The sequence below is a fragment of the Bos javanicus genome, chromosome 19 (assembly GCF_032452875.1).
Source record: "Bos javanicus breed banteng chromosome 19, ARS-OSU_banteng_1.0, whole genome shotgun sequence".
NCBI lineage: Eukaryota > Metazoa > Chordata > Mammalia > Artiodactyla > Bovidae > Bos > Bos javanicus.
Genome location: NC_083886.1, coordinates 12,433,297 through 12,456,882, shown reverse-complemented (window position 1 = coordinate 12,456,882; position 23,586 = coordinate 12,433,297). Strand labels below are relative to the sequence as shown.

Below are 23,586 nucleotides of genomic sequence, written 5' to 3'. Positions count from 1 at the left end.
GCTTTGCAAGTTACACAGTCTCTGTCACAACTACTTAGCTCTGATTTGAATATTAATAGCACAAAAGGAGGCCCAGACAACCTGTAAATAAATGAATGGCTGTGTTTCATTAAAATATTATTTACAAAAAAAGTTGGTGGACTGCATCATACTTTGCTAAAATTGGCTAAAAATAAATATAAATTCAATACCTAGGTCATATCTGCAGACTTGTGCATAAAGCTTGAGTTTAGAAAATGCTTCACTGTTACCATCAGCTGCCTGAGAAAACCATTCTGCTACCAACTTTTCTGATAGTTTCTTTGATGCAGTAGATCCAACTCTCATGATCCCATCCGTCAATAATCGAGAAATAGGTCTATGTTGACCCAATCGACAACACTATAAACATATATACAGAAATCAGAATTAGTGAATTTGCTATAGTTTTTTTTAGTACATATGATAAAATAAAGCACTGAAGCTATTTGAAAAATAAGCTTTATCATTTAGAATTAACATTTGGAATAAAAATATCAAGGGTGAAACAGTGCCATAAGTCTTCATGCTTTTTACATTAGAAATCCATTAAATTTCTATCAAAGTTATCTCCAATGAAATAAAACACCTAGATAATAATAGCACCAAAACCACGTACTTCAAATAACAAAAACTTGCAGAATACAGAAGTAACTGAGTACAGATCTGCAGCCATTTTAAGTCGTATAACTATTTCAAATCATGTATATAAATACAAATATCCAGCTCTGCCTCTAATTCTGCTGGTCACTATGGTTTGTTATACGAAGTCCAATTTCAAATAGGTTTGCAACACTGGGTTACGAAAACTTATGACAAAGAATTTCTTTACTGTAAGAATTTCAAAGGCTTTAATTATCTAACATGTATAATAAATCTCTAAAAGGTAAATATGATACACAATGTCTCCCCAAGCCTATCTAACTATGGAATTTTTTTCTCGGAAGATTTTGCAGGGCTAGTGTTCTAAATAACACTCTTTGGAAACACTTACTTTTATAAAACACACTACAGATATCTTGCAATTATTAAGCAGAATATTAATGAGGAATTAAACTGGCACAAAATAATGATTCAGATTGTAAAAGAAATTTTAAAGACTAGACTTCCAAGTATTTGTAGGAGAAGGAAAATACCATAAGTCCTTCATATCCTTAGGTTCTACAACCACAGATTCAACCAACCAACCATGGATCAAAAATATTAAAAAAAAAAAAAAATCAAAAGTTTCAAAAAGCAAAACTTGAATTCCCCGCATCTGCAACTACTTACATAGCATTAGATACTGTAAGTAATCTAGAGATGATTTAAAGTATAAGTGAGGATGTGTTTTGATTATATGCAAATACTACGACATTTTCTATAAGAGACTGGGCATCCATAGATTGGGGTATCTGCAAGGGGTCCTAGAATCAATACACTCAGGATACTCAGGAATGACTATAAAATGAAGACTTTATGTTCCAGAGTACTTAAAATTTATAATCATTGCACTCAATGATCGATACAACATAAGAATTATAACTTAAAAGACCAGCCAAGAATTTCAGAAATAAAATGAGTCTTAGAGAGGCCTATCATAGCTGTATTTTACTATGAGCAAAGTAAGGACTAGAGTCACTACCTGACAACCCAGAGGGATGGTGTGGGGAGGGAGGAGGGAGGAGGGTTCAGGATGGGGAAAACATGTATACTAATTAAATAATTTTCTATTAAAGAAAAAAAAAATAGAAAAAAAAAAAAAAGACTAGAATTTTAAAAAATGTAATTTTTTTCCTAGCCATTTAACAACATTACCCTTTCTTTCAGAAAAAGATTATCTTAAATGGGATGTATATGCACACAATGTTTTCCACTCAGTATGGCAACTTCCACCGTGAGTCATGGCATACACATCTAACAAAGGATCTGGGTCAAAGCTGTAAAGAATGTAACTGGCTGGTACAAGAACTAAACATCTAGCCTGACATCATAATTATTTTTTACCAATCAACTGAAATGTTCAGTATATTTTATATATAAAAACATGCAAATCATAAGGTGTTTTAAAAAGATCTTTTAAAGTACCTACCTCATATATTGCAGTAAGATCTCTAAAAAAGCTTTTGGCTCCATTTAACAAGGCTTCATTTTCTGGACAGAGTACAACATAGGCTATATCTCTTTGAGATCCATAGGGTTCTAGCATAAGTCTCTCCCAATAAGGGAGAGCAAATGGAGAAAGCACCAGAAAATCAAAATCATAACCCAACAAAAACGTGGGGATTGGCAGTGGTTCTGGGGATTCATCAGTTCCTAAATAAGAAAAGACATATTTTAAGAAAAGATCTAAAAGAGGAACATTTAAATGTCAAGAGTTAGTGAAGTTATTATTAGTAGTAAAAATATTTACTACTTTGTCTTTATTTAAAGACAAAAATGCCTAAAAGTCAGTGGCTGAGACTTTTACAGTTAGGAATTTACTAAAAATCTGTATGAAACATGTGACTTATACCTTCACTTAAATGAAAAAAAATTAATTTGGGTGAAAAACTTATCAGTACAAAAGAAAATATGGGAGGGAGAGTTTTTTAAAATATCAGTTTCAGGTGTACAACATAGTGATTTGACATTTTTATACATTATAAAGTAATCACCAAAATAAGATGTTATTATTATTCACCACACAAAGTTGTTATAATTTTACTAACTGCATTCCCCATGTGTACATTACATCTCCATGATTTATTTATTTTATAGTTGGAAGTTTGTACCTGTTAATCCCTTTCACCTGTATCATTATCATTTTATTTTGAATAAATTTAGACGAGAAAAAATCTTTGCAGGCATAATGTAAAACCTGTACATATACAAACTGATTGATCTGGACCTCTGGTGGTCCAGTAGTTTAGAATCCACCTGCCAGCGCAGGGGACATGGGTTTAATCCCTGGTCTGAGAAGATTCCACACCCCATGTGGCAACAAGCCCATGTGTTACAACTACTGAAGCCCAGGTACCTAGAGCCCATGCTCTGTAACAAGAGAAACCACAGCAATGAGAAGCCCGCACACCACAACTAGGGAGTAGCCCCACTCACTGCAACTAGACAAAGTCCACACGCAGCAATGAAGAAACAGCAAGGGCAAAAATTAATCATAAAAATAAAATTTAAAACTAATAAATAAAAATGATTAATCTGACAATATAAATTTTAAATTGTGGCATGAAAAAACACTACTAACAAAGCCAAACAATTAAAAGCAAATCAGAAGAAAAGATCTGCAACACATATAACAAAAGGTTAATCCCCTTACCATAGACAGGGAACCTATAAATCCATAAGAAAATGATCAACATCATAACAGAAAAATGGACAAAGGATATGGACAAAATTCACAAAACCCAGAAATACCAAAGTTCACAAAAACCAGAAATACCTCTTATACATAAAAAGATGCTCAATTTCATTAAGAGCAAAGAATTTAAAATAATTAATAGCAAGTGCTAAGTGCCAGGTAATGTTCAAAGATCTTTACATACATTAACTCATTTAACCCCATGAAAACCACGAGGCAGACACTAATATTAACTTGATTTTAGAGGTGAGAAAGCAGGAATAGAAGAGTTAATAAGTTGTCCAGTGTCACACAAGAAGTGGCAGATGGGATTAGAATTCAGGAAATCTACCCTTACAGTATGTATTATTCTACCATTCAAACTATAAAGAAACACACCATTTTCTCCCATCTACTCAGCACCTTACTGGCAAAGGTTGGGGGAAACAGGCATTTTACTGATGGGATTTTAAACTGCTATGGTAGGGAGCAATCTGGTAATACTTAAAAAAAAAAAAAGTACACACATGCTTTAAGCCAGGGATTGTATACATTATAGAAAAATAGTTGTAACGATAATGATGCAAACAATATACATCCATAAACAGTAGACTGGTAAAAATTACATCATGTGTGTAGAGAATAATGGAATATATGCAGCCATTAAAAAAAAAGAGAGCTTCTTATGTTATTGATCAGTAAGTTGTACAACTCTGTGTCTACTATTTTGACTTTTAAAAAGAATGTAAAAATACTAAAAAAACAAATGCTGGAGTAGGTGTGGAAAAAAGGGAACCCTGCTACACTGTATGTGAGAATGCAGATTGGTATAACCATTATGGAGAACAATATGGAAGTTCCTTAAAAAACTTAGAAATACCATATGATCCAGCAATCCCACTCCTGGGCATGTATCTGGAGAAAATCATAATCCCAAAGGACACATGCACCCCAATGTTCATTGCAGCACCATTTACAACAGCCGAGGCATGGAAGCAATCTAAATGTCCATTGAAAAAGAAATGGATAAAGAAGACATGGAACAAATATTGTTGTTCAGCTGCTAAGTCATGTCTGACTCTTTGCTACCCTAAGGACTGTAGCCCACCAGGCTCCTCTGTCCATGAGATTTTCAGGCAAGAATACTGGCATTAAAAAGAAAAAAAAAAAAAAAGAATATTGGAGTGGATTGCCATTTCCTTCTCCAGAGGATCTTCCTGACCAGGGATCGAACCTGGGTCTCCTGTGTGGCAGGCAGATTCTCTACCACTGACCTACTGAGAAGCTCAGCACATATATACAATGGAGTATGTGTCTGTGCTGGGTGTTAAGTTGCTTCAGTCATGTCTGACTCTGTGCGGCCCTATAGACCATAGCCCTCCAGGCTTCTCTGTCCACAGGATTCTCCAGGTAAGAATACTAGAGTAGGCTGCCATGTCCTTCTCCAAGGGACCTTCCCGACCCAGGGATCGAACCCAGATCTCTTATTATGTCTCCTGCATTGGCAAGCAGGTTCTTTACCTCTAGCACCACCTGGGAAGCCCTACAATGGAATATTACTCAGCAATAAAAAAGAATGAAATAATGCCATTTGCAGCAACATGCATGGACCTAGAAATTATTATACTAAATAAGTCAGACAAAGAAAGACAAATATCACATGATATTACTAAGCTGTGGAATCTACTTACAAAAAAAAAAGATACAAATCAACTTATTTGCAAAAACCAGAAACATACTTACATATATTGAAAACAAACGTACTGTTACTAAAGGGGAAATGTAGGGGGAGGGATAAACCGAGAGCTTGTGATATACACACTACGATATAAAATCAACAAAGACCTACTGTATAACCCTACTCAAGATTCTGTGATGACCTACATGAAAAAAGAATCTAAAAAAGAATAAACATGTGTATAACTGAATCATTTTGTTGCACACCTGAAACTAACATTGTAAATCATTTTAAATCTTTTTAAATCGTTGTAAACCTATTTAAAAAATAGAAAAAAAAAACTAAAAATACTATAATTAAACTGCAGTTTTCACTGAGTATCAAGGTTTTGTTTTTTATGACTGAATTGCGTCTTTGCTGTTGCACACAGGCTTTCTCTAGTTGCAGCGAGCAGGAGTTCCTCTCTAGTTGTAGTGCATAGGCTTCTCATTGCAATGGCTTCTCTTGTTGCAAAGCATGGACTCTAGGCACCTGGACTTCCATAGTTGCAGGTCACAGGCTCTAGAGTGCTAGCTTATGGGCTTAGTTGCTCTGCAGCTTGTGGGATCTTCAGGGACCAGGGATAGAACCTATGTCCCCTGCACTGGCAGGCAGATTCTTAACCACTGAGTCATCAGGGAAGCCTCGAATATCTTTTTCTTTTTTTAAATGAAATTTAAATTATTTACCCATTAATAAAAGGAGGAAAAGGAAAATATGAGCAAATCTACTACTTCTGTACATGATGCATTCTAAAACCATGCAAAAAGTCAAGGATTTCAATGCTAAGAACTGTTATTCCAAATATATTTTAAAGTTCCATTACATCTCACCTTTCAGAGAGAATTTTTTCCCCTCTAGAGACAATGTTCAACAGACAGTTTAAATATTTTGAATGTTCCTTCCATTACAGTTGACCACAAATCTACTGTGTACTATGTGGGAGTTATTCTTGTCACAACTGGCAAATTTCATGTTTTTTTTTTTTTTTTAAAGGAAGACCTTTGGGCCTCTTATCACTAGTATTATCCTTTTTCATTTTTCATTCAATTTTGTATGTAAAATGGTAACTTACAAAAAAGTGTATAAATCCTTTTGAAAATTTTGGCAGTATGATTCTTTCTTAGCATAGAATCTTACTGGTCTGTGTAACACGTAAAAACAAGCTTTTCTTTCTGAAGTGAGATTGGAAAATTCAGTAAACTGAATGCTGAAAATGTTTAAAGTAAGGAAGGCTGAGATTGACCACAATGGCCTTAAGTCAAGCACATGCCACAGAAATATTTAAGGAAGATAAATGTGCTTATTAAAGTTCGGTAAAGATACTGAGGACTGATATGAAATAAGTCAAAACATATGATTGTAAATTACTTACCATAAGAGCCTCGGCCAGCCATTTTATGAAATTGTTGCCAAGTGAGAGGACCTTGAACCCCCCAAGGCCTTACTGTTCTTTTTTTCTGAATAGCATCCTGAAGAACTGGCTGAAGCGATAGGAGCATTCGAAGTATATCTTGTGAGCACTGCACACTCACATCTACAACCATTAAAAAAAGAAGAATCGCTATTGTCAACACACAAAAAATTTCAAGATAATAAAGAAATCCATCTAGCAAAGTAAATTCAGCTCTACATCACCAAGATTAAGCATCTGCTTGTATAGAGTGCTATATTAAGTTCTATCTAAAATGATCTGAGAGTGCATGCAAGTCACTTCAGTCATGTCTGACTCTTTGTGACCCTAAAAACTGTAGCCTGCCAGGCTCCTGTCCATGGGATTCTCTAGGCAGGAATTATGGACTAGGTTGCCATGCCCTCCTCCAGTGATCTTCCTGAACCAGGAATTGAACCCACGTCTCTTATGTCTCCTGCATTCACAGGCAGGTTCTTTATCACTAGAATTACCTACAGAGATGATTTTTCTAGGTATTTAAGACCAAGAAGAAACGTAATAAAAAACTTATCATAACTTATCTTCATAAAGTCATTCATTAGCTCATTAACCGATTTATAAATTAATCAAATCAATTTCTTCCTTTTTGCATTTATTTTGATTGTCTTTGGTGCTCATAAGTACCTTAATAGAAAGAACACTACCTCATACAGAAATGGGTTATTAATTATCCACTTTATATACCTCTACTGTGGTAAAAAGATCAGATAGATAACACTGGTTACAATGATTAAAGTTTAATTTGTGAAAAATAGTAAACTGTAACAATTCTAAAGTATATAATTTGCATGCTATGCTAAGTCACTTCAGTCATGTCCGACTCTGTGTGACCCCATAGACGGCAGCCACCAGGCTCCCCCGTCCCTGGGATTCTCCAGGCAAGAACACTGGAGTGGGTTGCCATTTCCTTCTCCAAATTTGCATAGTAACAGATAAACTTGTTCACACTGCTAGATAGTGTCATAATGCCCACACATACTTTATAAACCTAGACTTAAATACCCACACAATTTTTATAAACCTAGACTTAATAGATTTACAGATTATCAAATTATTATGATCTGCATTTCTGACCAACTATCAGAATGGATATGAAAGGTGATGCTCTTAAACATCAAATGGCTTTTTAAAAAACCATGAAATCTTCCTAATATAATTAATCTGTCCCTTGAGCATGGTTCAGCTGTATCATTAAATCTTGTCTGAGCACTCTGTTACATTAAATCATTCAAATTTAATTCATTATTATTATTGCCTAATTTATTATTTCTTGCTTTAATTCCCTATATCTATAAATAGTATACAGAATCAGAAATAATTTAATTTCAGATATATTGCTGAATAACTATTATACTTAATAAACTAGTATTATACATAGCAAAAATACTATTTAAAAGTGATAAGAGCTATCTGAAGTGGACTGATAATACACTAGTAAATAAAAAACAGGTTTTAAAACTGGAAGATATTTTACACAAACAGAACTGTGTATTGATATGTGTTTACATAAAATCTAGAAAAAGCTATCACTGGCTAAGGTTGTTTATCATAATCAAATGGGGAACTTTTATAAAACACATATACAGAGCTTACCCTGAGAAATTCTGAGGTGAGTAAAGTTCAGGAATTTACAGTTTGATTTTATTTTTTATTTGTTTTTCAATAATAGAACTATTTTATTAAACATATGAACGTACTTATTTTGTACAACACGCATTTCTTTCTTTCCTCTGCCGCAGGAAGCCAGCACTCTAGAACCCCATGTTTATAAAAACACACTTTGGCAGCTACTATGACAAGGTGAAAAAAGTGCAATTCCGAAAGTAACAACACATAACCAAAGTGGGGAACAAAAAAAGGCAGAGGTGAGTGGGCCCAGTGCTGCTCATCTTCTCTCAAGAGCAAACAATTTAAGAATAGAAACTCTTGAGCATTATTTAAGCAGTACTGCCCAGCTCTCTTGGTAGCATCTCTTTCAATTCCATTTATCTTGATGTTGTAACTAACTAAACTGTTACTTCTTTAAGAAATTCTGCCCTAGTTTATATCCTTTTCAGTGGCCCATATCCCTTTGAGCTTCAAAAACACAGAAGTTGCTCAGTCGTGTCCAACTCTTTGCGACCCCATGGATTGTAGCCCACCAGGCTTCTCGGTCCATGGGATTTTCCAGGCATTGGAGTGGGTTGCCATTTCCTTCTCCATACAGTTTGATTTTAATTCAGAGAGATTCTCATTCGCAATCTTTCATTATTAAAAACATATAACAAAGACCTACTATGGTTCAGGAATTATGCTAGCTGCTGGGAATACTGTGAAATACATGCTTATTCATGTCTTCAGGGATCTTATAATCTTGTGGGGAAGAATGCATAAACAACAATATAACTGCCAGGTCTCAAAGCTGAAATCTGGTTGGAAAGCAATGGTTTTAGAATATATATTTTTAAGAGTGATCATGAAGAATAGATATTCTGTTGAGTAGAACAGAAATAAGCATCCAAAAATAAAACTTCATATTTACAGTCAATTGATTTTTGACAAAGGTGCCAGCACAATTCAATGTGAAAAGATAATCTTCTCAACAAATGGTTCTGGGTAACTTGATATTCATGTGCAAAAGAATAAAACTGAATCTCTTCCTTACATGATATATCAAAGTTAATTCAGAATGGATCATAGACGTAAATATAAGTGATAAAACAATAAAACTCATAGAAAAAAAAAACAGAAGTAAATTTTCATGACTCAGGATTAAAGTCTTTTTAGATATGGCACCAAAAGTACAAACCAAAAAGTACACAAGAGAGTAATACACTGAACTTCATCAAAATTAAAAACTCTTCTCCTTCAAATGATAGCATCAAGAAAGTGAAAAGACAAACCAGAGAAAAGGAGAAAATATGTGCAGATGTTAAGAAACTTATATCCATAAGATATAAAGAACACTCACAATTCAATAATGAAAAAACAAAACAACCTAATTTAAAAATGGGCAAAGGATCTGAAAAGACATTTCTCTAAAGAAAAAATACAAACAGGCAATAAACACATGAAAAGACATTCAGTATCATTAGTCATTAGGGAAATGCAAATCAAAACAATAATGAGATAATATTTCACAATCCTGTATGATGATGATGATGGTAATAATTACAAATGCATGAAGACAAGTGTTAATGAGAATGTGGAAAAAGTGGAACCCTCACACACTGCGATGGGGATGTAAAATGGAGCAGCTGCTTTAGAAAAGAGTCTGGCAATTTCTCAGAAAGTAAAACAAGAGTTATCAAGTTCACTCAAGACTAATAAAAATATATGTTTACACAAAAACTTGTACACAAATGTTCAATGTATCATTATATTCATATCAGCCAAAGAGGGGAAACAATCCAAATGCCCATCGACAGATGAACAGGTAAATAAAATGTGGTATATGCCTAAATAGAATATTATTTGGCAATAAAAATGAATTAAGTACTAACACATGCTACAACCTGGATGAACCCTGAAAAATTATGCTAAGAAAAAGAAGTCAATCACAAAAGACCATATAGTGTATAATATTATTTATATGGAGTATATAAGAGGCAAATCTACAAAGACAGAAAGTAGACTGGTCATTGCCCAGTGCAAGGAGCGGGTGGTTGGAGGAAAACGGGAGTGATCGCTAATAACTACAGATTTTGGGGATGATGAAAATGTCCTAAAACTGATTGTAGTGATGGCTACACAAGTCTGTGCTAACTAAAAACACCATTCAGTTGTTCACTTCAAATGGATGAACTGTATGATATGCCAAAGTTGCTTAAAGATGAGTGATCATGCAGTGGTGTAATGATGGGGCTGGGGCAATTTTTACTTCTATTTATCTATATTATTTAGATTAACTTTCTTTTCAGAAAGTATGTATTTTTTTATAATTAGAACAGAGCTTTTCCTATTTTGAAAAAAATAAACATTGCCATTAAATTACAGACTCTTAATACCTTCTAACAAATATTTCAACACCTTGGACTTCTGGACATCTACTACATGCCAGGTACTATTTTAGGTATTTGGATATAACAAAACAGACAAAAATCATTTCTTGTACACAGAACTTGCACAGAGTGAACCTAATGGAGTGAGAGATAATATTTAATATACTATACAATATGTTTAGAAGGTAATAAGCAAACACTAGGGGGAGAAAGCAAAAGCAGCAGGATGGGGAAGATGAAGAGTGGTTTGCAATTTTACACTAAGATGATTTCTGACAAAAGTAAAGAGATAAGAGGGTTACTCATGTAAATACCTGGAAGAACAGTGTCCCAAGCAGAGGAAAACAATTGGGGCAAAGGTACTAATGTATTAAATCAGAGCTTGCTACTATTTAATGAAGCTGTTATAATTTAATGAAAAAGTACTCCATGATTGAAAATTTAGGTTTTATAGCATGTTTACATTGAAATTTTAAACTGAAATATAAAGATATTTCTTTTTTGTTTTGAATTATTTTCTCAATGTAAGTTCTTAGGATAAAATTCATCTTTATGGCTGCAAAGTTATCTGTTTGTATCAATGTTTATTGTTATTAAAAAAAAGTGCTCATTAGGTAAACAACCCAGTATTTGTCACTTGTTGCTGTTATTCAGTCGCTCAGTCATGTCCGACTCTTTGTAGCCCCATGGACTGCAGCACGCCAGGCTTCCCTGTCCTTCACGATCTCCCGGAGTTTGCTCAAACTCATGTCCATTGATTTAGTGATGCCATCCAACCATCTCATCCTCTGTCACCCCCTTCACCTCCTGCCTTCAATCTTTCTCAGCATCAGGGTCTTTTCCAATGAGTCAGCTCTTTGTATCAGGTGGCGAAAGTACTGGAGCTTCAGCATCAGTCCTTCCAATTAATACTTACAGTTAATTTACTTCAGGACTGACTGATTAGATCTCCTTGCTGTTCAAGAGACTCACAACAGTCTTCTCCAGCACCACCATTCAAAAGCATCAGTTCTTCAGCACTCAGCCTTCTTTACGGTCAAACTTTCACATGCATACATGACTACTAGAAAAAACAGTACCTTTGATTATATGGACTTTTGTCAACAAAGTGGTATTCTGCTTTTTAATACGCTGTCTAGGTTGGTCATAGCTTGTCTTCCAAGGAGCAAGTGTCTTTTAATTCCATGGTTGCAATAATCATCTAGAGATTTTGGAGCCCAAGAAAATAGTCTGTCACGGTTTCCCCATCTATTTGCCATGAAGTGAGGGGACCGAATGCCATGATCTTCATTTTTTGAATGTTGTGTTTTAAGCCAGCAAACTCTCCTCTATCACCTTCATCAAGAGGCTCTTTAGTTCCTCCTTCACTTTCTGCCATAAGGGTGGTGTCATCTGCTTATCTGAGACTGATAGTTCTCCCAGCAATCTTGATTTCAGCTTGTGTTTCACCCAGCCTGGGATTTTGCATGATGTACTCTGCATATATTTCTGTTTCTACTTTATTGACTATGCCAAAGCCTTTGACTGTGTGGATCACAATAAACTGTGGAAAATTCTGAAAGAGATTAGAGTACAAGACTACCTGACCTGCCTCTTGAGAAACCTGTATGTAGGTCAGGAAGCAACAGTTAGAACTGGACATGGAACAACAGACTGGTTCCAAATACGGAAAGGAGTACGTCAAGGCTGTATACTGTCACCCTGCGTATTTAACTTATATGCAGAGTACATCATGAGAAACGCTGGACTGGAGGAAGCACAGGCTGGAATCAAGATTGCCAGGAGAAATAATACCTCAGATATGCAGATGACACCACTCTTATGGCAGAAAGTGAAGAAGTAGTAAAGAGCTTCTTGATGAAGGTGAAGAGAGTGAAAAAGTTGGCTTAAAGCTAAACATTCAGAAAACAAAGATCATGGCATCTGGTCCCATCACTTCATGACAAATAGATGGGAAACAGTGGAAACCGTGGCTGACTTTATTTTTTGGCGCTCCAAAACCACTGCAGATGGTGATTGTAGCCATGAAATTAAAAGACATGTACTCCTTGGAAGCAAAGTTATGACCAACCTAGACAGCATATTGAAAAGCAGACATTACTTTGCCAACAAAGGTCTGCCTAGTCAAGGCTATGGTTTTTCCAGTGGTCATGTATGGATGTGAGAGTTGGACTATAAAGAAAGCTGAGCACCAAATAATTGATGCTTTTGAACTGCGGTGTTAGAGAAGACTCTTGAGACTCCCTTGGACTCCAAGGAGATCTAACCAGTCCATCCTAAAGGAAATCAGTCCTGAACATTCATTGAAGGACTGATGCTGAAGCTGAAACTCCAATATTTTGGCCACCTGATGTAAAGAGCTGACCCATTGGAAAAGACCCTGATGCTGGGAAAGATTGAGGGCAGGAGGAGAAGGGGACGACAGAGGATGAGATGGCTGGATGGCATCACCAACTCAATGTATATGGGTTTGGGTAAACTCTGGGAGTTGGTGATGGACAGGGAGGCCTGGCATGCTGCGGTTCATGGGGTCGCAAAGAGTCGGACATGACTGAGCGAATGAACTGAACTCGGCATATAAGTTAAACAAGCAGGGTGACAATATATAGCCTTGACGTACTCCTTTCCCAATTTGGAACCAGTCTGTTGTTCCGTGTCCAATTCTAAACTGTTGCTTCTTGACTTGCACACAGGTTTCTCAGGAGGCAGGTAAGGTAGTCTGGTATTCCCATCTCTTGAAGAATTTTCCAGTTTGTTGTGATCCACACAGTCAAAGGCTTTAGTGTAGTCAATGAAGCAGATGTTTTTCTGGAATTCTCTTGCTTTTTCTATGATCCCGCGGATGTTGGTAATTTGATCTCTGGTTCCTCTGCCTTTGCTAAATCCAGCTTGTACATGTGGAAGTTCTCGGTTCATGTACTGTTGAAGCCTAGCTTAAAAGATTTTGAGCATTACCTTGCATTTTCTATTGCTTGGCAAATAAGTGCTTTTTTCTTTTTTTGAGGTATAACTGACATAATATTAGTTTCAGGTGTACAAAATGATGATGCGTATGTATTGCAAAATGATCACCACAGTAAGTCCAGCTAACATCCACCACCAAATACAGCTGTAAATTTTTTTTTCTTGTGATGAGACCCTTCATCAAAAGAAGATGAGTTGGTTCTTAAAAACAAATAGTAAAACAAAATACCACTAATGCTACTCTTGCTATTATTACTACTGTTACTACTACAAATATCTGAATTCTTATTTTGTGCCAAGCATTCTATTTTATATGGTCTCTGTTTATTTGTATTAGCTCATTTGATTCTCTTAACATTGTATGAGGTAAATACTATCACTGACTATTTCCAGATACTGAGACAGAGATGAAATAATTTGCCCAAGGTCATAGATTATAGTGATGGAGCCACATTTCAAACCCAAGTAGTCAGTTCCATGGCCTATGTTCTTAATTACTACTTTAAAAATCTATGTATTAAATCTGTATCTATATGTACATTAAATCCACCCCTATAGATTTTTAAAAATAAATCTATGACATTTATTTATACTTCTTTAAAAATTTGATCCTTGAGTATAGTGAGTTTGATGAACCATCAAACTAGATCATGAACAAAATTTAACCACTGGTTCATGCACAGCCCTATCTTATTCACACATTTTCTTTAATGATAATATTATGAACAACTATGATCTCACAGACCAAGAAGTAAAGCTGAGGGATATGATTCTATCCCTCAGCTTTTAAGAATTAACTACTATCCTGAATTCTAGCTGCATCTGAAAAATACATTTAGTTTTGCCTGTTTTACACTATAAAAAAAAAAAAAATCTCATATAAAATCTTCTGGGACTTGATTCCTCTCCCTCCCCTCATTACTTCTAGTAAGACTCATCTATTATAATAGTTTTATTCATTTTCAGAGCTTATGTAAGATTCCCTCTGTACTGTTATATCTTAATTATTATCCATTCTCTTGTCAATGGGCATTTAGAGTATTTTCATCTCAAACTTTTACTGCAGTTTTAGTAACAGACTTTAGTTTACTTACAGATTCCAAGCAGTCTATAAGTAATTTAAATATAGGATATCTTCCTATCTCCCAGAATACCAAGCACATTGTTTTGCACATGTGTCAAAAAATGACTGATTAGCAAATGACATAAGGGACTAAATCAGAGTTATTAAATGGCACCTATCACCTAAGAATATAAATTCTTAACAAAAACACATGAAAGACAGCTAGAAGATAGGTAGGTTTCAGGAAAGACTAACTTCCTGTGTAATTACCAAAAGTGGTATACTGACACACCATTTTAAAAGTATGAATCTCCTAGTGGCTACATCTGGGGAAAAAAAGAAAAAAAAAAACACCTTATTGCTAACTTTAATAATGGCAGCTTATACAAATTCATTACTTAACTGTGTGATAAGTATTATGTTAAGCAACTCAAATGGATTAACTCGATAACTACATATAAATATTTGATATCAATGATCATTCTCTCTTTCAAACATTTCCTATACTTGGCTTCCAGTATACCATACTTCCTTGGTTTTCTTCCTACCTCCTTAATTTCCTACTCTGGACCCTCCTCTTCTTCCCCGTCTCTAAATGTGAGTCCTACCCTTAGACTTCTCTACCTGCAGTCACTCTCTAGGCTGTCCCATGCAGCTCCACAGTCTAAAACACTGACAGGGGCCATGTAGGTGTCACATGCTCAGTCATGTCCCAATCCTTTGAGACTCCACGGAGGAGGGGTTGCGACCCCCTAACGGGCTCCTCTGTCCATGGAATTTTCCAGGCATGAATACTAGAGTGGCTTGCAATTTCCTCCTCCAAGGGATCTTCCCAATCCAGGGACTGAACCCACATCTCTTATGTCTCCTGCATTGCAGGTAGATTCTTTACCCACTGAGCTATCACTGGGAAGCCCCAAAACACTGCTAACACACTCACAAATTTTTTAATCTCTAGCCCCAACCACTCCTCTCAATTTAAAACTTGTATTTCCAAATATGCATTTGGATAAGTAAGGATCATCTTACTTCTTTGCTCAAAACTGTCCAAGTCATCTCGGAATAAACCATAAAGGCCACAGTTAAACATGGTCCATAAGACTCCACATGACAGTGGTGCTCAGCCATCTCTTAGACTTCCAACTGCTACCAGTCCCCCCATCAACCAACTCAATCCCACAACAGTGCCTCTTTCCTGTGTCTCAAACATTAAGCACATTACTCATGGTCTTTGCACTGTCTGAAAACACTTCTCTCGTTTAGCCACACAGCTTACACTCCCCCACTCTAGGTCTTTGCTCAAATGCTGTCCCTCAGTAATATCTTCTCTAAACATACCTCTAAAGTAACACATTTCTGTCCTGTCTTTTTCTTCTTTCCCTGCTTCTCCTTCAAAGCAGTTGTCACTATCTGATACCATATAATTACTTTCATTTAAATTTGTATTTTGAGTCTTATAGGCTCAGAAAGGGCAGGAAATACGTTTGCTTTAATATTGTAGTTTATAAAAGAACAGTCCCTGGCATATACTAGCTGCTCAATAAATATTTAATGAGTGAAAGAATCCTGAACAAAGCAGACAACCAACAATTTTCTGCTAATTAACATGTGCAAAGTACCTTTTATACTCCTACACAAGTACATAATTACAGATTTATAATAACCATACTTTTGTTGCTGAAATTAAACTAAACTACTCGGAAGTCCTTCCTTTAAAAGTGTCATTCTTGAAGGAGTTTTAAGTGCAAATTTAAGTGTCTCTATCAGCTAAATGGGAAACTGTCTTTATTACCTTTTCTTAAGAAAGAAAAGTCATACAACTAAAACACAATAGAGAGAAAAACTACTTCATTAGCATACTTACCATTTCTTTTGGACCAGGGGTGTAAGCATGAACTTTTCACAAGTGCTTCATCAACTTTGCCTCCTGACATGTTATCCATGAACTGACGCCCATGTTCTAATGCAAGGTAGCAGTCATTGCAACAGTCCCGCTCTTCAACACGTACCCAATTGTTAGTTACACCAATTTTGGGAAAGGGATCTTGGTCTGCAGCTCCGAAAGGTGAAAATAAATTAGTGCACTGATCTTGTAGCAATAGTATCAATTCATCAGGCAATTTTTCGGATTCCTTTAGTCCTCCATTAACATGTTCAGCAGAAGTGGCCCTGAGAGCTTCAAAACGTTTTTCTGCTTCTTTGCCACATTCTGTGTTGCGTCCTATGATATCTAGTTCATCTTCTAGAAATAATCCTGAATTGTTGCCAAACTTCCTGTTCATGACAGCACTGAAGCCACAAGTACACCTATACTGTGCTTCCTGTGTTGGATCTGGAATGTAAACTCCAACATCGGCACCCTTGATATTCATGTTGCAAACACAGATACAGCAACTATCAAAGTTACAGTCTTTAAACAAATTCATAACTGATTCTGAAAGAATGAGGTTTACATAAAGACTGTGTGCTTCAGGGATGGAAGGAACAGTTGCAGGTTCAACAGAATTAAGGGGTCTGCAGGTGGATGGGGTGGAGGCTGGTGAATATAAGTCTGAATTTTCATATTTGACTGAACCTTGAGCGCTAGCCGGTCCACCAGCTCCACGAGGAGTCCTTGGAGTCCTTGGGGTCCTTGGAGTTGGAAACCTAGGGGTAGACGGAGAAGGAAGAATTCCTGCTCCACTGTTACTAGGAGGGGCACTGCTAGGAGGCATCCCAAAGGAAGTATGAGTCTGAGGTGTATAAGCAGGGCCATATTCTTGATCCATAGTACTTCCATCACTAGCGTCATCAGGGGAAAAGAAAATAAAAAAACATACATAAAGGAACATATTAGTAATGTGAAATACAACTAAAAATGTCCCAAATATTTCTCAGTAACACTGAAAATTATGAAAACACAATTGGTTCAAAAATTGTTAAGTACAATTAAAATGTATGTTTGGTTAATATATCCACTCCAGGTGATTGTTGTGTGGTGAAATCCAACTAATTAGTTCTATGATAAATACAATTTGTATACATTGTTCCACATCTATATATCCATGATTACTATCTCTACAGTTCTTGTACTAGAAATACTCATACTTCATTGATTCTAAGACGCCATTAATTGTTTAAAAAAAAAAAACCTGATTTTAGAGATCTTTATGGGTAGAAAAGGACAGTGGCAATTTTAAGATGTTACCAATTATAAGACACCCCAATTTCAGAGATACTTAAATATAAAAAGTGTGTGAAATATGGCAAATATACAAATAAGTGTGATTAGAATTTTAGACCAAAACAAAAGATGCTTCCAAATACTAAGTTTTCTCATCTTTTGTGTTCCAATACTTTACTTTAACAGTACCAAACACCATTAGCAGCTATTAATCAGAAGATAATTTTTAAAAATTTTCAAAAACCAGTATCTTTTTCCAGATGCCAATATATTAGGTGTTAATTATTAAAAAAAAATTAAAGCTACACAAGTATTCATATTCTATATCAATAATATAAATTTAAATCATACCCCTCTTTGATGAATGGCATTGTAGGCCCTGAAGAAAGCAATTCTAACTTTCCAACAGTCCAGCTCTGACGGTAAATACACTCTTCTGGCAATTTGATAGGAGGCAGACACTGGCTTGGTAGAGTTTTTAGAGGTGCAAACATGGAACATCCCACTAGAACCTGACAATTTTCAGGCTTATACACATAAGAAAAATCCTATAATATAAAAACATCATTTTCAGCATCTTGTCTTTCAAGGGGAAAAAACAAAGTAACTCTAACCTTTTTCCCTTTTTCAAACAGAATAATAAAATGTAAATATAATTCTACTCTTTCATTATGAAAGGATTTTTGAATATAGCAGTAAACCAATTCTATATAAAATATAGAAGTGAATTATTTTTCTAGAAAAATAAAATACTTACTTTAATTTCAGAAGGTTTTGGGCTACAGAATCCTTCATCAACCTCAATTTTGAACTGTGCTCCAATACCAGAACTATTTCCTTCTAGAACAGTTCCTCCAGGTGTTGTATCCATACTACCATATTCTTTATTATTCATATTCATTGGGGAAAATCCCATAATATGTTGTTCCAATGATGGTGGTGTAGGATACATTTTATGAAGATCTGCAGTACCTATATTTAATGAAACACACATTTTAACATAAGACTAAAAAGAAGTTATTTTGTGTATAAAAGAAAGGGATGGGAAACATTATTGAGATTAAAAGTTTGCAGATATATCTGGAATACAGATTTGGTAAGCTTACTTATGCAAGATAATGGGTCCAGATTTCCTGTCTTTGATTCCTTGCAGCTGGATTTATCATCTGATCCATTCGCCGATTTTTTAGATCCAGGCTATTAAAAAAAAACACACACACACATACATACATATTTCTCTGAAATTTAAATCCAGTGTGATCAAGATAGTAATCATTTGTATGTAACTTGAAAGTAGAGCCCATTTGTGTCGCAGCCAAATATCTACTAGATGCAATTTAAAGACATAAAAAAACTTTAGGTATCAATAATCCAGATTAGTTTCTCTAATGATTATAATAATACTCCAAATTAACAGAGAGGAAAAAGTTCCTTCATAAAAACAACGATTACTTTCAAAACACATTAAAACCTATTAAAATAACAAAAAAATAGTAAGAAAACTTACAGAATTTGGGAACTGCCTCTTAGTAAAAGATACTTATAAAGCATCTGTCTCTTTAAATAAAAGACATTAAAGATTCCTATATAATCAATAACCTCTCCAAATTCCTTTTACATTTTTATCTTTCCTAATAATCTTCTTGCCCCTACAAATATACTACAAAAGATTAAACTAAGCAAAACTCCAGAAAGGTCTTGTACGACAAAGCAACAGTATCCCTAACTAAAGGCAAATTTTAATACACTGAACAAAACAAGTCTTAAAATCTCCAATCAGTCATCAGTGTTGTTAGAGCTGACAATCTGGTTCCTAAAACAAACTGGCTAACAGGATACAAGGAACCAAACTGTCAGCTCTAACAACACTGACACATGAACAGCAGCAGGGAGAAAGTACAAAAGTATGAGTATTCAGGGACTGTCGTTTAGTCTCTAAGTCATGTCCGACTCTTTGCGACTGCATGGACTGCAGCCTGCCAGGTTCTCTATTCATAGGGTTTCCCACGCAAGAATACTGGAGGGGGCTGTCATTTCCTTCTCTAGGGGATCTTCCCGACCCAGGGATCAAACCCATGTCTCCTGAATTGGCAGGCAGATTCTTTACTGCTGAGCCACCAGGGAAGCCCTGTTTTCAGGCATATATTTACCTAAAATACACTATATTGTGGGATGTGGAGTAGAAGTTTATGTATAGTGATCCCTGCATTATATCACTTAATTGAAGAGACCAAATGTACAATAGAAGTCTCCAAGCTACCTTTATACAGATGAAAAAGGAATTCCCTTTTATAATGCAATACTCGATTCATTAATTTCTCAGAGATTTCACATTCTGAGTGATAGTCGCTCAGTCATGTCTGACTCTTGGCGACCCCACGGACTGTAGCCTGCCAGGCTTTGTCCATGGAATTCTCCAGGCAAGAATACTGGAGTGGGTTGCCATTTCACATTCTAGGGACTCTCATTTTAAGCTTTAATTTCTTGTATCTTCACCCTTCTCTGCAAATGGGTGTTAAAGATTAAATATTACTTTTTCTTCCTCTTTCACTACTATAGTATATAGATGTCTTATAATAATGACTGTGGTACCAAACAGAGAAGGCAATGGCACCCCACTCCAGTACTCTTGCCTAGAAAATCCCATGGACGGAGGAGTCTGGTGGGCTGCAGTCCATGGGGTCGCTAGAGTCGGACACGACTGAGCGACTTCACTTTCATTCTTCACTTTCATGCATTGGAGAAGGAAATGGCAACCCACTCCAGTGTTCTTGCCTGGAGAATCCCAGGGACGGGGAAGCCTGGTGGGCTGCCGTCTATGGGGTCGCACAGAGTCGGACACGACTGAAGCGACTTAGCAGCAGCAGCAGTGGTACCAAACAAATTCCTGAATAAATTGACAAGGCATATAACTTCAATGTTAATTATTTATTCTCTGATTGAGTCAATTCTTGGGTCATTTCTAAAATTACAGGATCAAAGATTAGGTAACTAATTCTGCTTTCTAAGGACTGCAGAAAAGGAACATATGGCCGAGATCAAATTAAGCTTAATTATACATGTCCTTCAAACATAAAAAATAAAGGAAAAAAAAACCCTTAAAGTTTTTAGGTGACATTATATATGGAATGCTTAGGGAACTCTCTGGTGGTCCAGTGGTTAGGACTCTACACTTTCACTACCAAGGGCCTGGGTTCAATCCCTGGTTAAGGAACCAAGATCCTGCAAGCACCACAGTGGAGCAAAAAAAACCCACCACCACCTGAAACATGAGGTTAAAAAAAGGATACCAATTACAGAAATTTTATTTCAAAACATTTCCTATTGTTCAGGGCTAAAACATAAAATTCAAGTCACATATCACTTCTAAAGAAAAACTTTTATAAAATCAAGGAAAATAAATTATAATTGTAATCATTAATAAGGATACTTACTGTCAGTTCATCTTCATCAGAATTAAAAAGATTATCAAGGTCAGTATAAGAGACAGCCAGGTCTGAGTCATAAATCAAACTGGTTGATGGAGGTCGGGCATGACCAGCAGGGCGGGGAGCATCTACATATGGCAATTAGAAAAACAAAATAAAAAATTCTACTACTGACCAAGTAAGTATTATTCTATTTATTTAAGTTAGACATGTACATTTACATTTATAAGGCTATTATGCAATAAGAAATTCTGATTTGTTTAAAATCCATAGATTTTTTTTCATAGAAATAAAAATTGTAAATATATGGTGATATCTTTCCAAGGAAGCTCACCATATATAGGAAGCTCAGGTTATATAATCCATAACATAGCTAAGTAACCTACATTGATAATGCATCAAATAAAACTGTAAGGACAATAGAATTAAACAGACATTTTTAGTTTCCCTATCTTTCTGAAACATAAAGGAAGCACAGAATAATTAAGCTATCTAGTTATGTCAGAGAGACTATTTTAATTTGAATTCCAATTCTAGCACTAACAGTATGACAAGAATTAAATGTGAGAGAATGCATTAATGGATAAATCACTTTTGCCCAGTGCAGGAACTTAAGTACTCACTTAAGTACCTCTTAGTTAAGTTTCATTTCAGTTCTAAAATTTTATTTTCCTTTTTGCTTTTCTCCCCAGTTTTAGTGAAAAATATGACTACTTTAGAAAAAATAAACATACAAAGGATAGTTATATTCCACCTGCATTCCCACACAAGGAAAAAAAAGCAGTTGGTGTATAAACCTTCCAAAGCATCCTTAGGATGGTTAAACAACTTGAAACAACCCTCTCTTTCAGGAAGATTAAGGTCACTTTCCAAGTGCCTTTGCAAATCCATCCTAAAGATTCACTAAAGCAGTAGCTCTGAAATTTTAGTGTGTAAAAGTCATCTGGAATACTTATTAGACACCAAGATTCCCAAGTTTCACTTCAAAAGATGTTCAGCGTCAGATGGTCCACATTTTGAAAAAGCCACACTACAGGCACAATTACACAGTCCCTTTATCCTAAGGTAGGTAAACACATTAAAAAACCTCAATAGTTAACTCACCAAGATACTTAGAACCACTGACCATTAAATTTATTTCATGAAAGACCATCATCTCTTCCTTATTTAGATGGACGTTTTTTCCTACTTTGTTTTTGGCTACAGAGTCTGATGGATCCTCCCTTATTTATTCCAAATGCTAAAACAAAACTGTCCTTCATAGACACATACCAAAGAACAATTTCTTTTGCCTCCATCAAAAGTTAAACAGATCTTGTAAAAGAAACAATACAACCCATCTCTCTTTTCTACTTACAAGGAGGACAAAACAGACACTTTCAAAGTGGAGTCTTCAGTGTACCTCCAGTGCTGAAAACAGTGCTAGAAAACTGTCAATATTAAGGACCTCAGCAATAACTGTTCTAACTTGGGGGGAGGGGGAGAAAAGGACAACCAAATTACAGTAAAGTCTAATTCATAAACTGAGTTTTCATAACTGAGAGGGATCTTAGGTAATGATCTTATCCTATCTCCTTCTTTTACAGATAAGGGAGTTATTTTTATTTGTTAAACACAGGAAAGAAGCTCCACAATTCAAAACAGAATTTCTATCACCTGAGCCTCCTTCTCCTTAAAATCCATCATTTAAAGATTAGTCCCTTTCTATGAGACATGAATTATGCAAAAAGGAATATTAAAAGTCCAAGAATATCAGACTACTTTAAAGTAACAATCCTGGAATGCAGTATTTTGACAGGAAAATAAAAGTTTTACCTTGCTTGATAGAGGGACTAAATAATGACATAGCATCTTCTTCATGTGACAACACTGTAACACTAGATGGCCCATCTTCTACCTGCATACAATATTACATATTAGATTGAAATACATATTTTACCAATAATAAAACATACCAATTATTGAGTAGCTATGTATTGATCCAAACAGTCCATCCTAAAGGAAATCAGTTCTGAATACTCACAGGAAGGACTGATGCTGAAGCTGAAACTCCAATACTTTGGCCACCTGATGCAAAGATCTGACTCATTTAAAAAGACCCTGATGCCAGAAAGATTGAAGGTGGGAGGAGAAGGGGACAACAGAGGATGAGATGGTTGAATGGCATCACCGACTCGATGGACATGAGTTTGAGTAAGCTCTGGGAGTTGGTGATGGACAGGGAGGCCTGGCATGCTGCAGTCCATGGGGTCACAAAGAGTTGGACACAAATGAGCGACTGAACTGAACTGATATACTGATCATTCTGCTGGGTGTTCTACAGACATTATCAATAACTCTCACAACTAACCTACAGGATAAGTAAGTATGTTCACCTTACAGATGAAAAATACTTCTATAGATAACACAGGAAATACAACTGATATATAGTGGAGCTGGGATTTCAAACTAAATCTGTCAAGTTTCAAAGTCCATGTTCTTTCT

At 35.7% G+C, this 23,586-nt stretch overlaps 1 protein-coding gene across 2 annotated transcripts in view; it reads right to left on the bottom strand.

The window, feature by feature from the left end:
* MED13 (mediator complex subunit 13) overlaps nt 1-23,586 on the bottom strand; it is a 97,796-nt gene that overhangs the window by 18,668 nt on the left and 55,542 nt on the right. For both annotated transcript variants that reach the window (XM_061390208.1, XM_061390207.1), the window contains exons 11-19: nt 22,918-22,999; nt 21,109-21,230; nt 18,781-18,871; nt 18,432-18,646; nt 18,026-18,222; nt 16,376-17,292; nt 6,427-6,588; nt 2,090-2,313; nt 192-381 (exon numbers count right to left, since the gene is read on the bottom strand). In XM_061390208.1, the coding sequence (XP_061246192.1) occupies nt 192-381; nt 2,090-2,313; nt 6,427-6,588; nt 16,376-17,292; nt 18,026-18,222; nt 18,432-18,646; nt 18,781-18,871; nt 21,109-21,230; nt 22,918-22,999 (2,200 nt within the window). The remainder of the gene's footprint in view (nt 1-191; nt 382-2,089; nt 2,314-6,426; nt 6,589-16,375; nt 17,293-18,025; nt 18,223-18,431; nt 18,647-18,780; nt 18,872-21,108; nt 21,231-22,917; nt 23,000-23,586) is intronic.